The sequence below is a fragment of the Ambystoma mexicanum genome, chromosome 4q (genome assembly GCF_040938575.1).
Source record: "Ambystoma mexicanum isolate Mex_15411 chromosome 4q, UKY_AmexF1_1, whole genome shotgun sequence".
Lineage (NCBI taxonomy): Eukaryota > Metazoa > Chordata > Amphibia > Caudata > Ambystomatidae > Ambystoma > Ambystoma mexicanum.
Window position 1 is genome coordinate 451,498,531 of NC_090928.1, and position 14,498 is coordinate 451,513,028.

Here is a 14,498-nt window from a genome sequence, read left to right on the forward strand (position 1 = left end):
TTACAATGACCCTAGATACTCTCATAGGACTTTTTTGGAGATGTGCAGATGTGTCATGGACAGGGCTGGTGGCAGCTTATCTTTTCATGTAATTTTAACCCTTTCCTGCCATGTTACCCGCGTTTGGCACAAATAAGTGGCCAAAACGGCCATGCCACGAGGTTCTTTGTCCTGTCCTTTGGCCATCTTGCCCCTTTGCCTTCCCCAGGTCAAGCCGACCCGGGTCAGTCCTTATTTGGACATGCAGTTTACCGCGAAACGCCAAGCTTTCACAGGTTTCTGCATGCCTTGTGTGGGTGCCTCCAGGATGTGGGCTGGGTTGACCGTCCCCAATACACACCCTGGGTGCCAGAGAGTCAGGAGTGCCATGAATGACTGGGACCACTGTGGTCCATGATTGGTCCACGTATGGAGTGTGTGTTTGTGAGCAGATCTCCCATTGGGTCCTCTTAGTTTTGGCACAATGGGTACTTTGGGTAAGAGGAGGCCAAAAACACCCATACCATGTCGATCTCTGGAGTTCTCAACAGGGCAGGATCCAAGTATCCTGAAACTAAGAAGCAGAGTCGAGGAACTGCTGGAAGGTTTGACACCCTGAACCTGCTGTCGTCCCGTGAGACTCCTCTGCATCTAGTCGTCCTAGAAGGTCTGCGAAGACGCTTCGACCCATTAGAATAGTGGGACCAACTATTCTCGGCACCTTCAATAAACCCTGCAAGTAAGCCTTCTCGGAAGCGTCCCTGGCCCAACCAGTGGGCTGACCAGTTTAAGCAGGACCTTTGCTCTGTCTCCGCCGTCGTTTCGAGGAGGCCCTCGAAACTTGGTATACTCCTAGCCCTGCGTTCGTTGCACCCTCACACTGAATTTCGTACACTTGGCATTCCCAGGTCTGAGTGAGACGAGTGCGTCAGGACCGGAGCCTACGCGGTTACCGTGTTGCCCTGCCGCGGCAACAACCTTTGCAGGTGCGCTGCATTTGTGACCCTCTTGTCCCTGAAGCCTGCTGCAGTGAAAGAAACTGGGTCGATTCTTCCACCCGGAGCAGAGAAATCGTCACTGTCCCGTTTGGGAATCCTCACTGTATCTTCGGAACTGTAAGCCGCAGAGCCGTCATATTGCCGCAGTAGAACCCGCAACCGCAGTGGACTCGACTGGCGAAGTTTGGTCCAGAGTGCGCCTGGGGCGGTGAGTAACCCTAACCTTAACCGGTGGCCCCTAGCACCTCCATCCATTATTACAAACAAGTGGCCCCCGGGGGTCCCTCTCCTTTCCAATGCTAGTGCAAACTAGCGATTCCATCCCGCACTCTGGAACTGCCTCTGCCTTCAAGTGGAGGTCCTCCCTGAATAGTGGGAACTTATCCACCTTCTTGAGCTGCTAGAGACCCCTGAACAGACCCTGTTTTGCCCATTGGAACAAGGGCGTGCGCCTGCACTACATGTACGATTGAGCAGAAGGCTCCTCTCTTCTTAGAGCTTGGACGGCCTCTTAGTTAGGTGTGTTGTCGATGTAGAAGGGGCCTAAAGACTATCTGCACTGCCTATTTTCTCCCCATCTAGGTTGTGGCCATATTTCGTGCAGTTAACGCTTTAGACCCCAATGTTCTTGTATATATCTTGTATTGATTGTGTTGTGTTGGTTTACTTAGTATTGCTGTGATTCTTTTTCTATGGTCTGAGTTACAAAGGCCTTGTAATAAATGTGTTTTTATTTTTGATATAACACCTGTCTGGAAGTAATTTGTAAGTGTCCTTGCTCTGTGTTCTCATTGAGGTCTTTCAGTCACCCTCACCCCTCCTGAGACTTAGTCCTGACCGCCTGCCATAGCTACCTTGATTGGTCTGGCTTGTCCAGAGGTTACCCTGTTCCAAGAAACTAGGCTGGCCTTCTGAACATCTGCCCACCAGGTCAGAGTTCAGAAATCCTTCTTAACAAATTGGTGTGCAGCGGTGGGATAGAACTGAAGGTATCCAGTGTTGCACACTAGTGAAGGCATTTCGAGTTATTCCTACCAGGGCACATAGTGAATTGTTGTAACATAACTGAAAAAGGCCATAGACCTATCTAACAAAGTGGAACCAAGTACCTTGTTAACCATAAATGCTTCTAAATCTGAAACATTAAGAAAGATGTGTGCTGAGAGGGGTTTACCTGCTCAAGGCACAAAAATGGAAACGAGTCAAAGAATCATGGAATGGCAAGAGTCACAACTTGGTGCCATAGCTCCCGAGGAAAGTGCAGAAGGTTGTGGGGCTTCTCTCACTGGCAGAACTGACAAGTCTGTCGCTGCACTTATCAATGGGACCCATGAGGATTTAGAGGACTTGATATCCAATGTTTCCTCTGCCAGTGCTGATGGTGAGGCCATGCTTGAATTCAAGAAGCAAGAACTGCTGTTTAGGCAGAAGGAGCTTGAATTTAACATGGCAAAGCTGAAGATAGAGCAAGCAGAAAAACAGAAGGACAGGGATCGCCAGTTGGAACTGGCCAAGCTTCATGTTTCCAATGGATCCAAGGGTCCTGGACATGGGTCTGGGTCCTCCTTTCATCCAAGGTTTCCTAAAGATCTGCTCAGTGTGTATGATGAAAAGAATGACATTATGGACTGGCTGAATACTTTTGAGTAAGCATGTGAGGTTCAACAGGTTGACAATGCTGATAAAATTGCCTTGTTACTTAGCAGACTGCCCCATTCTGGCTACAGTGCCATTATGGAAATGTCAAAAGCTGAGAGAGCAGATTTTGCAACGTTGAAGTAAACTCTCATCTTCAAGTTTGGAAAGACTCCTGCCCAATACCTAAAGAGATTCAGAGAGTACAAAAAGAAAGAAGGAAGTACTTGGGTGTTTTATGTAACTGAATCCTTAAAAAACTTGACTGGCTGGGTTGAAGGTTATAAGCTCTCCACCTTTGAGGGTATGATATGTCTTGTCATGCTTGAACATATTTTTGCATCTTGTTCCCCCGAGTTTAGGCAGCATTTGGCAGATTCAAAGGAGTTAGATCCTAAGAAGCTTGCCATAGCAGCAGATGTGTGGGTGTCACATAGAGTGTCCCATAAGAACAAGACTCATCCTGGTAAACAGGAGGAGGGGAAACAACCCAAAGATAAAGAGGGTGGGGGATCTGATAAAACTTCCTTCCAGAAGGGCCACAAAAAGAAAAATAAGGGTAAGTCACAAGAGAACTCACATGGTAGTGGAGGTTAGCCTCCAAAACAGAACTCAGGTTATAGTAAGCCTCCCTATGTAAACACACCCAGTGGATCTTGTTTTGCTTGTGGAGCAAGTGACCATGTGAAGGGGGATCCCAGTTGCAAGGTCAAAACCTTGGGGGTCCACTCTGCTAATCTGGTCTTCTCCTCCTATGGGGAAGAAGTGATTACAGGGGCATCCTTCTCCTCAGACTCCTTCCCCAGTGGGATAGAAGCTGAGGTAGTTTTATTTTCCCTGGGTTCCTGGGAGCCTAAAGTCTCAAAGGCTTATGTTAGGATTCCAGATAATAACAAGCTCTACTTTAAGGACAGTGTGCTGATCAATGGAGTTGATACTCCAGCTCTTAGGGATAGTGGATGTAATCAAACTGTAGTGGATTCTATCTTAGTAGACCCAGAGGAAGTTGCCAGAGCTCCTCTGTTACCCACCAAGTTGGCTCACAGCCCACCTCTCCAGTTCCCAGTAATACCTGTAAATCTTACTTTAAATGGTAAAGTAGTCAGGATTCCAGTGAGCATTCAGAGAGATGTCCCAGGAAAGGTCTTGCTGGGGAATGATCTCAGGCTTTATGGCTTGTGGGAGATACAGCTGAAGGACCCTGCACAAGGTCTCAAACCAGGGCAGCACTGGCCAAGACCAATGCAGTGCCCGAGCCAAAGGGGAAACCCAAGGATAAAGGAGTCAGAAAAACCAAAAGAGGGAAAGAGAATATTGCCCCTAACTCCCCTACCACTGAAGTGGAGGTAGTTGGACAAACACCAGAACCTGACGAGGAAGTGGTGTTACCTGAAGTGTTTGACCCCAATGACCATCCTGAACCAGAAGACTTATTAGTAGACGGTGGTCCTGACAGGGAAGAATTCAGTAAGGGCCTACATGAGTGCCAGTCCTTAGAAGGCCTATGGAGACAGGCCTGTGCCCAGCTTGAGGGTGAACCTCCTGGGACACATCAGATTTATTGAGAAGGTTGGCTCCTGTATAGTGAGCCTACAGAGTCTACAGAAGGAGACCATAGGAGGTTGGTGGTTCCCCTTGCTGTACAACCCTTCCTCCTGCAGCTGGTGCATGAAGTGCCCCTTGCTGGTCACCTTGGAATCAAGAGAACCAAGCAAGGGTTATCCATGAACTTCTACTGGCCCAAGATGGGGGTGCAAGTAGAAAGTCACTGCAGGAGTTGTGCCACCTGCCAGTTATCTGGTAAGAGTGGCTCAACAATCCAAGCTCCATTGGTACCACTCCCTGTTGTGGGTGTACCATTTGAGAGGGTCGGATCGACATTGTTGGTCCCCTTGACCCCCAAACATCCTCAGGCAATAGGTTTATCCCAGTGCTGGTCGACCATGCCACCAGGTATCCTGAGGCCAGCCCATTGAGGACTGTGACGGCCAAGTCAGTTGCAAAAGCTTTACTTGGCATATTTACTAGGGTTGGCTTCCCTAAAGAAGTTGTCTCTGATAGGGGCAGCAACTTTATGTCAAAGAATATGCAGGCGATGTGGAAGGAATGTGGTGTCACCTATACGTTTTCATCTGCATACCACCGCAGACAAATGGTCTTGAGAAAAGGTTTAACAGAACATTGAAAAGCATGATTGGGGCTCTGAAAGAACCACAAAAGAGAAAATGGGATCTTCGGATACCATGCTTACTGTTTGCCTACAGAGAGGTACCATATGAGGGTGTTGGCTTCAGCCCCTTTGAACTTCTGTTTGGTCACCCTGTAAGGGGACCCTTGGCCATAGTCGAGGGATGGGAGATGCCCACTCCCCCTATTACTACCAACGTAGTGGACTATGTGCTAGGGCTCAGAAAAAGGATGGTACTCCTGATGGGTCTGGCTAGTGAGAAGCTGAAGGCAGGGCAAGCAATGGTGAAACATTGGTATGACCAGAAAGCTTCCCTCATCACTTTCACACCTCGTCAGAAAGTCCTGATCATGAATCCTATAAGGCCTAGAGCTTTGCCGGACAAATGGTCAAGCCCTTACACAGTGGTGGAGTCACTGGGTGAGGTCAACTATTTAGTGGACCTTGGAAGGGCTGGACAGGCTCCAAAAGTGTTCCATGTAAATAGACTGAAGGCTTTCATCCCAAGAGTTGAAATCGCTGCACTACTACTGGCTTCAGATGTTGAGGAAGAGGAGTCAGAACCTCTCCCTGACCTGTTCCAAAGTAGTCCTTCAGACAGCTCCATTCAGGGTGTCCATGTGGCCCCTCACCTGACTTCTGATCAGCAAGCAGAGGTGAAAACTTTGCTTAGGCAGTTTTCCCCTTGTTCTCACAGTCCCCTGGTTTCACACTTTGGTGCAAACATGGCATTGACACAGGAGACAGTGTACCTACCAAATGTAGGGGAAACAGAATGTCAGACAAAGTAAGGTATTACATTAAGACAGAGGTCAACAAAATGTTGGATCTTGGGGGTGATTGAACCCTCTAGTAGTCCTTGGTCCAGCCCAGTGGTATTGGTTCCAAAAGCAGGTACTTCCGAGTTGAGGTTCTGTGTGGATTACAGGGCTCTGAATGCTGTCATCAAGACAGATGCATACCCCTTGCCCAGAACAGATAAGCTGGTGGATAATTTGGGTGCCTCCAAGTACCTCAGCACATTTGACCTCACTGCAGGCTATTGGCAAATAGCTCTTGCAGAACATGCCAAGGAGAAGACAGCTTTCTCAACACCAGAGGGTCTTCACCAGTTCACGGTAATGCCTTTTGGGTTGAAGAATGCACCTGCCACTTTCCAGAGGCTTGTGAATCATGTGTTGAATGGGTTGGATGAATTCTGTCTTGCATATCTGGATGATATAGCAGTTTTCAGTGCCACCTGGGAAGATCATGTGAAATACCTTAGGATTGTGTTACAGGCTCCTCAGAAGGCCCACCTGACCATAAAGGCCAGTAAGTGCCAGAATGGACAAGGATCAGTGGTCTACCTTGGACATGAAGTAGGTGGAGGGAGGATATAGCCTCTACCCAGTAACGTACAAGCAGTACAAGACAGGCCTACCCCCACTACTCAGACCCAAGTGAGAGCCTTTTTAGGACTCACTGGGTATTACAGAAATTTCATGGCAGACTATGGCACTAAAGCTGCCCCTCTGACTGCTCTTACCACTCCAAAGAAACCCAAGAAGGTAAGTTAGTCTGAAGAGTGTGAGATGGCCTTCAATGGCTTAAAAGACTCCTTGTGCCAGGCCCCTGTTCTCAAGGCCCCCGATTACCAAAGACCTTTTATTGTGCAGACAGATGCCTCTGACACTGGGATTTGAGCTGTACTATCACAAGTAGATGAGAAGGGTAAGGAACACCCTATTGGCTTCATTAGTCGCCAGCTTAAGGACAGAGCTTAGATGGTCCACAGTAGAGAAAGAGTGTTTCTCTGTTGTGTGGGCCCCAAGGAAGCTGAGGCCCTACCTCTATGGGGCCCACTTCACTGTGCAAACTGACCATAAGCCCTTAAAATGGCTAATGAACATGAAGGGAGAGAATCCAGCATTGCTCAGGTGGTCCATAAGTCTGCAAGGCTTTGACTTCACTATTGAGCATAGGTCAGGTGTCTAACATAGCAATGCTGATGGGTTGTCCAGAATATTTAACCGACCTGAACATGAAACTCATCCAGGGGTGGATTAAGTCCCCCTGTCCTTAGTCTGGGAGCTGCGAGTGTTAGGAAAGATTTCATTTTATGTGTAATTCTCCATCCAGTTGTACACCCCCACACGTTTTGCTGCTGTTTAGACACCATAGACTGACTTTGCCAGAGAAGCACAGCCTTCAGCTGCATTACTCTGGGCTTTTGCTCACTTTTTATGGGGAACTGACATGCCCTTAAAACAGTCAGTCCTGGGAGATTTTGTTTCCCTTAGTCCTTTTCCAATGTTGCAACTTTTGTGCAACATGTAACAAGTACACAATGTACCTTACAGTACAGTATACTTGGGTCTCAGTCTATTACTTTTATTTATTTATTTACTCGTATATAATTGCTTTTGCAATTTTTACAAGAATCTTGCAGTATTCCTTAGGAGCTAAGAAATTACAGACATAAAAGAAGGAGGAAGAACGAACGAAGAGAAGTCCAAAAGTCGAGCAGAGCGAAGCCCTGGTGGCAAGGTCGCATACAGAAGTCAAGAGAGAAGAAGAAGAAGAAGAAGAAGAAATGTTACTAGATTAAGTTAATTGCCTCCATCAGGGTCTTTGGCTGCACCAGTGGGTCTCTGTTCAGTTCGTTCATTAACTTTTTGGAAGGCTGCTTCCAGAATTTTTGCTGCGGCCAAGGTCCAGGGATTCTTTTCACCTGACATTAGTCTATTCCACTAGGTGGCTTGTTCCTCTCCATGTACACCTACCCAGCTGGTGCACAGGTAGTTGAAGAAGTCTGTCCGTATTTTTCTTAGCTCCGGGCACTCCATTAACAGATGTCTTATTGTTTCCGGTTTGTTGGTTTCTCCACATAGTCTGCAATCTTTAGGTGCAGTTTTTAGCCGGATTGCCTGAATTTCTCGTGTCGGGAGGAGATTTAAACATGCTCTCATGTAGAATGCTCTTAATCTTTTGTCCGGAAACTTTGTACAGTATGGTAGCGGTTTAGTCAGGCTATTGAGGGTCGGTGGGAGATGTTTTGCCAATTTATTTCCATGTGCTTTTTCCAAGGTGTTTATCCAGTCTTGGGCCTTCAATTTGTCTTTTACTCTTTCTGGGTTTGCTTGTAAGTCTGCTTCTGTACATGCCACCTCCTCCAGTTTCTCTTTTAGCTTGCCCATCCAGCTGTTTAAGGCGGTCAGTTTACGACTTGATATGTCAGTTCTGATAATCTTATATGTTGGTGGGGCCTCTGGTAGTAAAGTATTTTTTAGGATTTGCATGGCACTCAATGTTACTGATTGTTCTAGAGAGTGCTGGCCAAACTCTCGTCTAATAAGGTCCATTGAAACTGAATTAGGTAGACCTAGCAGAGTTTTCCACAGGTGCCCTTCCAATTTCCGCCATATGGTGTTCGGTATATTCAACATGGCACCCATCCCATAGGTGATGGTCGGGACTACTTTCCCTTTGTAGAATTGGATGACCGGAGTGATAGAAAATTTCCTGTATTTTCTATCCAGGGTTCTCATCTGTGCTGCCAGGTTTTTTGCTTTTTTCCAAAGAGTTGTTTGCGTGGAGTCCTCTTGGTTTGAGGCATCTATCAGGACTCCTAAGTACTTGTAGTCAGTAACCACTCGATTTTTTCCTTATCCAGATACCATTTGTGCCTTCTGTTTTATTTTGTTTCTCTCCTTCTTAATGTCAGAATTTGTGTTTTTTTTCTTATTTATTTGTAGGTTGCTTTGTTCCATGTATGTCTCCAAGTTGTTTAATTGGCGCTGTAGGCCTATTTCTGTCTGGTCCAGTAGAATAAGGTCGTCTGCATACAGTAGCCGTGAAATAGTTGTGTTTCCTAGTTTAGGCGGGAAGGACCTTACCGAGAGTTCTGTTTCTTTAAAGTCACCCAGGTATGCGATAAAAAGTGCCGGGGCTAATGGGCAGCCTTGCTTTACTCTGCGGTTGGCTGTAATTTCACGCGTCAGCGTACCTTGGGTGTTGAGACAAACTCTTATTCTGGTGTTCTCGTGAAGGGCCCTCACTGGGTCCAGTAGCTCTCCTGGGCATTTCCAACTTTCCAGTTTGCTCCATAGTCTTTCCCTGTCCACTCTGTCGAATGCCTGTGACAGGTCTATGAAAGCCATATGTACTGGTGCCGCTCCTTGCTTTACTTTTGCTTTTATAAGATATATAGTCTATTACAAGGACCCTAGATACTCTTGTAGGACTTTTTTGGAGATGTGCAGATGTGTCATGGACAGGGCTGGTGGCAGCTTATCTTTTCATGTAATGTTAACCCTTTCCTGCCATGTTAAACGCATTTGGCACAAATAGAGGTCATGGCTCCAAAATGGCCATGTCACAGAGGTTCTTTGGCCATCTTGCCCCTTTGCCTTATTTGGACATGCAGTTTGCCGCGAAACGCCAAGCTTTCGCAGGTTTCTGCATGCCTTGTGTGTGTGCCTCCAGGATGTGGGCTGGTTTGTCCATCCCCAATACACATCCTGGGTGCCAGAGAGTCTGGAGTGCCATGAATGACTGGGACCACCGTGGTCCGTGATTGGTCCACGTATGGAGTGTGTGTTTGTGAGCAGATCTCCCATTGGGTCCTCTTCGTTTTGGCAGGAAGGGAACTTTGGGTAAGAGGAGGCCAAAAACACCCATAACATGTCGATCTCTGGAGTTCTCACTGAACGAAGGATAGGATCCAAGTATCCTGAAACTAAGAAGCCGAGGAAGTTCTGATGAACCGCTGGAAGGTTTGGCACCCTCAGCCCGCTGTCATCCCGTGGGACCCCTCTGCATCTGGTCGTCCTAGGTCTGCGAAGATGCTTCGACTCATTAGAATAGTGGGACCAACTATTCTCAGCACCTTCAACAAACCCTGCAATTAAGCCTTCTCGGAAGCGTCCCTGGGCCAACAGTGGGCTGACAAGTTTACGCAGGACCTTTGCTCTGTCTCCGCCGTCGTTTCGAGGAGACCCTCGAAACTTGGTATACTGCTAGCCCTGTGTCCGCGGCACCCTCACACTGAATTTCGTACACTTGGCATTCCCAGGTCTGAAGTGAGACGAGTGCGCCAGGACCGGAGCCTACGCGGTTACCATGTTGCCCTGCCGCAGCAACAACCTTTGCAGGTGCGCTGCATGTGTGACCCTCTTGCCCCTGAAGCCTGCTGCAGTCAAACTGGGGCGATTCATCCACCCGGAGCAGAGAAATCGTCACTATCCCGTTTGGGAATCCTCACTGTATCTTCGGAACTGAAAGCCACAGAGCCGTCATATTGATGCAGTAGAACCCGCAACCGAAGTGGACTCGACTGGAGAAGTTTGGTCCGGAGTGCGCCTGGGGCCGGTGAGTAACCCTAACCTTAACCGGTGACCCCTAGCTCCTCCATCCATTATTACGCACAAGTGGGCCCTGGGGGTCCCTCTCCTTTCCCCTGCTAGTGCAAACTAGCGATTCCATCCCACACTCTGGAACTGCCTCTGCCTTCAAGTGGAGGTCCTCCCTGAATAGTGGGAACTTATTCTTCATCGCCTCATCCACCTTCCCGATCTGCTAGAGACCCCTGAAGAGACCCTGTTCTGCCGATTGGAACAACCGCGTGCACCTGCACTACATGTATTATTGAACATAAGGCTCCTCTCTTCTTAGGGCTTTGACGGCCTCTTAGGTGTGTTGTCAATGTCGTAGGGGCGTAAAGACTATCTGCACTGCCTGTTTTCTCCCCATCTAGGTTGTGGACATAATTTGTTCAGTTTCCGCTTTAGACCCTAATGGTCTTGTATATATCTTGTATTGATTGTGTTGGGTTGGTTTACTTAGTATTGCTGCAATTCTTTTTCTATGGTCTGAGTTACAAAGGCCTTGTAATAAATGTGTTTATATTTATTTGTAAGTGTCCTTGCTCAGTGTGCTCCTTGACGTCTTTCAGTCACCCTCACCCCTCCTGAGAAGGGCCTCATCATGACTTGGGCGGTAACGGCAACGCTATTAGCGCGGGCGGTATTAGCCCTACCGCCGAACTCCCCGGCGCTAATAGCGCCGGATCACGACTTCGGCGGTAATGTAAGTCCCCATTCCCCACTGAGCCCATTCGGGAATGCCCCATTCCCCATTGGGCTCAATGGGGAATCTTCGCGCTAATACCGCTGGCGGATTTACCGCCGGCGGTAATAGCGCGAATTTTCGACGGATTTCCCCCCAGCTCAGAGCTGGGGCTAAATCCGCCAAAGCCCTGATTCGGCGGACCCTTAAATCCGGCGGTAATAGCGCTACCGCCGGATTTAAGGATTACCGCCGAAGTCGTGATGAGACCCTTATGGCCTCATTACGACCCAGGCGGTAAGTTACCGCCTGGGTCGTACCTTTACCACCATGGCGTAAACTATGTTTACGCCATGGTGGTTGGCGGACTTACCGCCCCATTCCGAGGTGAGTGGGGTGGTAAGTCCCCATTAACCCATTTACCCTTCCCCATTCCCATTTTTGCCCCATAGGGCATAATGGGAGTGGGGAAGGCGTTAATTACGCCACCGTAAATTACGGTGGCGTAATTAACAACAAGGTCCCTTAGCGCCATGGATTTTAACACCTGCTAAAAGCAGGTGTTAAAACCTCCATGGCGCTAAGGGACCTCGGAATCAGGCGGTAAGGGTCGGCGCTGTTTACGCCGCCGTAAACCCCTTACCGCCTGGGTCCTAATGAGGCCCTTAGTCTTGACCGCCTGCCATAGCTACCTTGATTGGTCTGGCTTGTCCAGAGGTTACCCTGTTCCAAGAAACTAGGCTGGCCTTCTGAACATCTGCCCACCAGGTCAGAGTTCAGAAATCTGTCTTAACACTTCCCTAACAAGTTCTCATGCACCATTATCCTGATGCTTCAAAGTAAGTTTGATAATGCCTTATATATTTCTAACTACAGTTCATTCCTACTTCTAAGACACTTAGTGGAAAATGTCTCAATACCTGTGGGGGGAAAGATAGTAACTTTCTTAAAAAGGCTTATGTTTATTTCTGTCATACTAAAGTAGGAAGGCGTGTATATAGCTTCATTGCTACCACCCACCGACCAAGAGTTTGGAGGGGACGCTGGGTCTTTCACTTGGATGTTTTGATTCTCATCTCCTGGATACTGTTGTACATTAAAGGAATTACTGTTGTTTCCGAGGGCTAAAAGAAGGAGGAAGAGAAGCTGATTGCAGAGGGTTTTATAGGCTTGGCCCTGTGCCTATTGGCTGTTATGAGGGTCATGACACTGGCTCTCTGGGGAGCTCCATTTATGTTCTCATTACGAAATTGTTAATGGTACTCTCTTAAAAAAAGTGTTTTAAAGTGTCTTTTTTCTTTCTTGCTGGACCAGTAGATAAAGAAGATGAATGCAAAATACTCGCCTCTGTGTCTTTAATAGAATCTAAACCCCCACTCACGTTATTGAGCGGGATTAGCCATTATGGCTCCTCCAACACATGTTTGCCCAATGCACTTCGAAAAAGTAGCTCCTTTGGTACACACTCACGATGCAATCCCAAAAACACACGGTAACAGCAGCACAAACGATGGCGAGACCGTATTCATGGTTGCCGCCTGTTCTGGATTTACTTCTTTACCACTTTTCCAAATCTATAGTCCCGTTTTAGAATAGACATCGTTTGGTGGTATAAGGATTGTTTGTGTATGGATTACTTTGCTTAGATTTACTCATACGTATCAAAAAGAGGAAGCCCGCAAGAAGAGCCGGGTTTCCACACGAAGATGAGGCGCACCGGGGTGTAGCCCTACGAGGACATGCTGCGCCAGTAATCTGCACTGCGGTGTCACTCGCCTACCCGACAACAAACACACAGGCACGCGCGCGCACTCTCTCGCTCATATACACACACACACACACACACACACACTGAAATCACAAGCGACTTCCCTAATCATACATACTTTTTAACGTGGGTCGAGTGGCTACTTTTTTTAAATTTGAGAATACACTAAGATGTTCCACTGGGCAATGCTTCTTATCAAGATGTATTTTTGTTTCTGAAGAAGGCACTCGTCTCTACTAAGACCGATTGTTTTTGGGTACGCAAGGCAGGCGGTGGCCATTTTCTTTAGTAAAAGTTACAACGAAACGCTACACCTGTCAATTCTCCCCTGTGGCTGCCACTGACCTACTCTCTTGCGCCCCAATGCGCCTACCCCGTGATAAAGACAAACCAAACGTGTCGCTGGTCAGGGGAGAGCAAGAATAAAAGTCTGTCGCTCGCCACAGAGATCCATGGCGGTGGCAGCTCAAACCCGGAAGAATATTGGGCAGGCCAAGTCTCACTGGCTAAAAAGTCCTAGCAGGTGCTACTTAAACTGAGGGTGAAATACCGACGGCGTCAGTTCCGAGGATGGGCGACTCAATCAGGAAAGCGTGTGCGTCACTGTCACTAAATTATCTTATAGTGCCAGAACGGGGAACGGACACTTAAATGAACGTGTCCTCAGTTATCATTTTTGGGGCCGTGTTGTAAAATACATAAGGAATAGGGGCCCTTTCCAATACCCATGAATGCTGGACATGTCAACTGAGAACATACCGTTTAAGATCCACTTGAAGATACAAACCCGAGTCTCTCTGTCTGAAATGGTGCTAAATGAGAGAAACGCAGGCATGGTTCTGAAGATGGCAGCTGTGTGGATTCCAATGAATGCGTGATCAGTGAGGAACCGGCCGCCGCCCCCTCCCTGCCCGTGTCACCGACCATTCAAACTTTACAAGGAGCTGCACTCACCTGTCATGGTTCCTGCCATCCTAGCAACAGATGTGCGCGGCTCCCCTTGGCAGCACTACTGTCTGTCCCGCTGCTTTTGAAAACTCTGCGCAATGCCCCCACCAGAGGATGCCTGCGCTGCGGGCACTGGCGCCTGTTGGGCTAAACTTCAGTGAAGTAAAGGTCTCAGTGTGTAAGCTCCCCAACTGGTCGGTGCTCTCCGCTCATATACATTCCGCTGTCACTAGATCCCTCGCAGCCCCCGGATACCCCTACGCCGGATCCTGGCTGGGTCTATCTGCTCGAGCTCCGGCACTCAGCTTCCACTGGCCCTCGTCACCGAGGGGATTTCCTAGGCGGGCGGACCGAGAGGAGGTGCGACGCTGGCTCTGTGGGCGGGCCGCTTTTTCGTGCGATGACGCTGGTGGTATGCCTGACCCAGCCCGCTCCCTGTCCTGCATTGTTCAGTGGAATCAGCGTGGTAAGTATAGCATGCTGGGACCGTCCGTTCGACCTCTCCCTCCCCGCCTGCTGCCTCCGCTTCAATCAGGGGAGCTGCTCCCCGCCACGCTCGGCCGGTGTTATGCAATTTGGTATCCCGTACGGAAAGGGAGCCACTGGTCAGTGAGGGTCGCACCGATCCACCAACTGCCATACGTGGGTCGCAGCGCTCATGCCCCCCACACCCCCGAGGCCCCTTTACAATTTTTTGGCCAGCGGCGGCACCTCCACAAATAGGAGACTCGAGAAATCTCCCCTTGAGTTTGTGTGCAGGATCCCAAATATGGTTTATTACTACAACTCCAAATCAACTACAGCAAAGTTAGATTTCTCTACTGAAGAAAGGTTTATGCCAGACTAACTTTTGTATCATATGCAAAAATATATATAGGATGGCATGTGCTCTCCACTGTGCCACCTCCAACTCTCTGAGGGTCAGTCACTTTTC

At 48.3% G+C, this 14,498-nt stretch overlaps 1 protein-coding gene across 1 annotated transcript in view; it reads right to left on the reverse strand.

Annotated features, from left to right (window-relative positions):
• The window catches only part of REL (REL proto-oncogene, NF-kB subunit), a 951,280-nt gene extending 937,379 nt beyond the window's left edge, over nt 1–13,901 (reverse strand). The window contains exon 1 of the mRNA XM_069608033.1: nt 13,571–13,901. Within this exon, the coding sequence (XP_069464134.1) occupies nt 13,571–13,589 (19 nt within the window). The 5' untranslated portion in view covers nt 13,590–13,901. The remainder of the gene's footprint in view (nt 1–13,570) is intronic.
• Nucleotides 13,902–14,498: the final 597 nt, after the last annotated feature.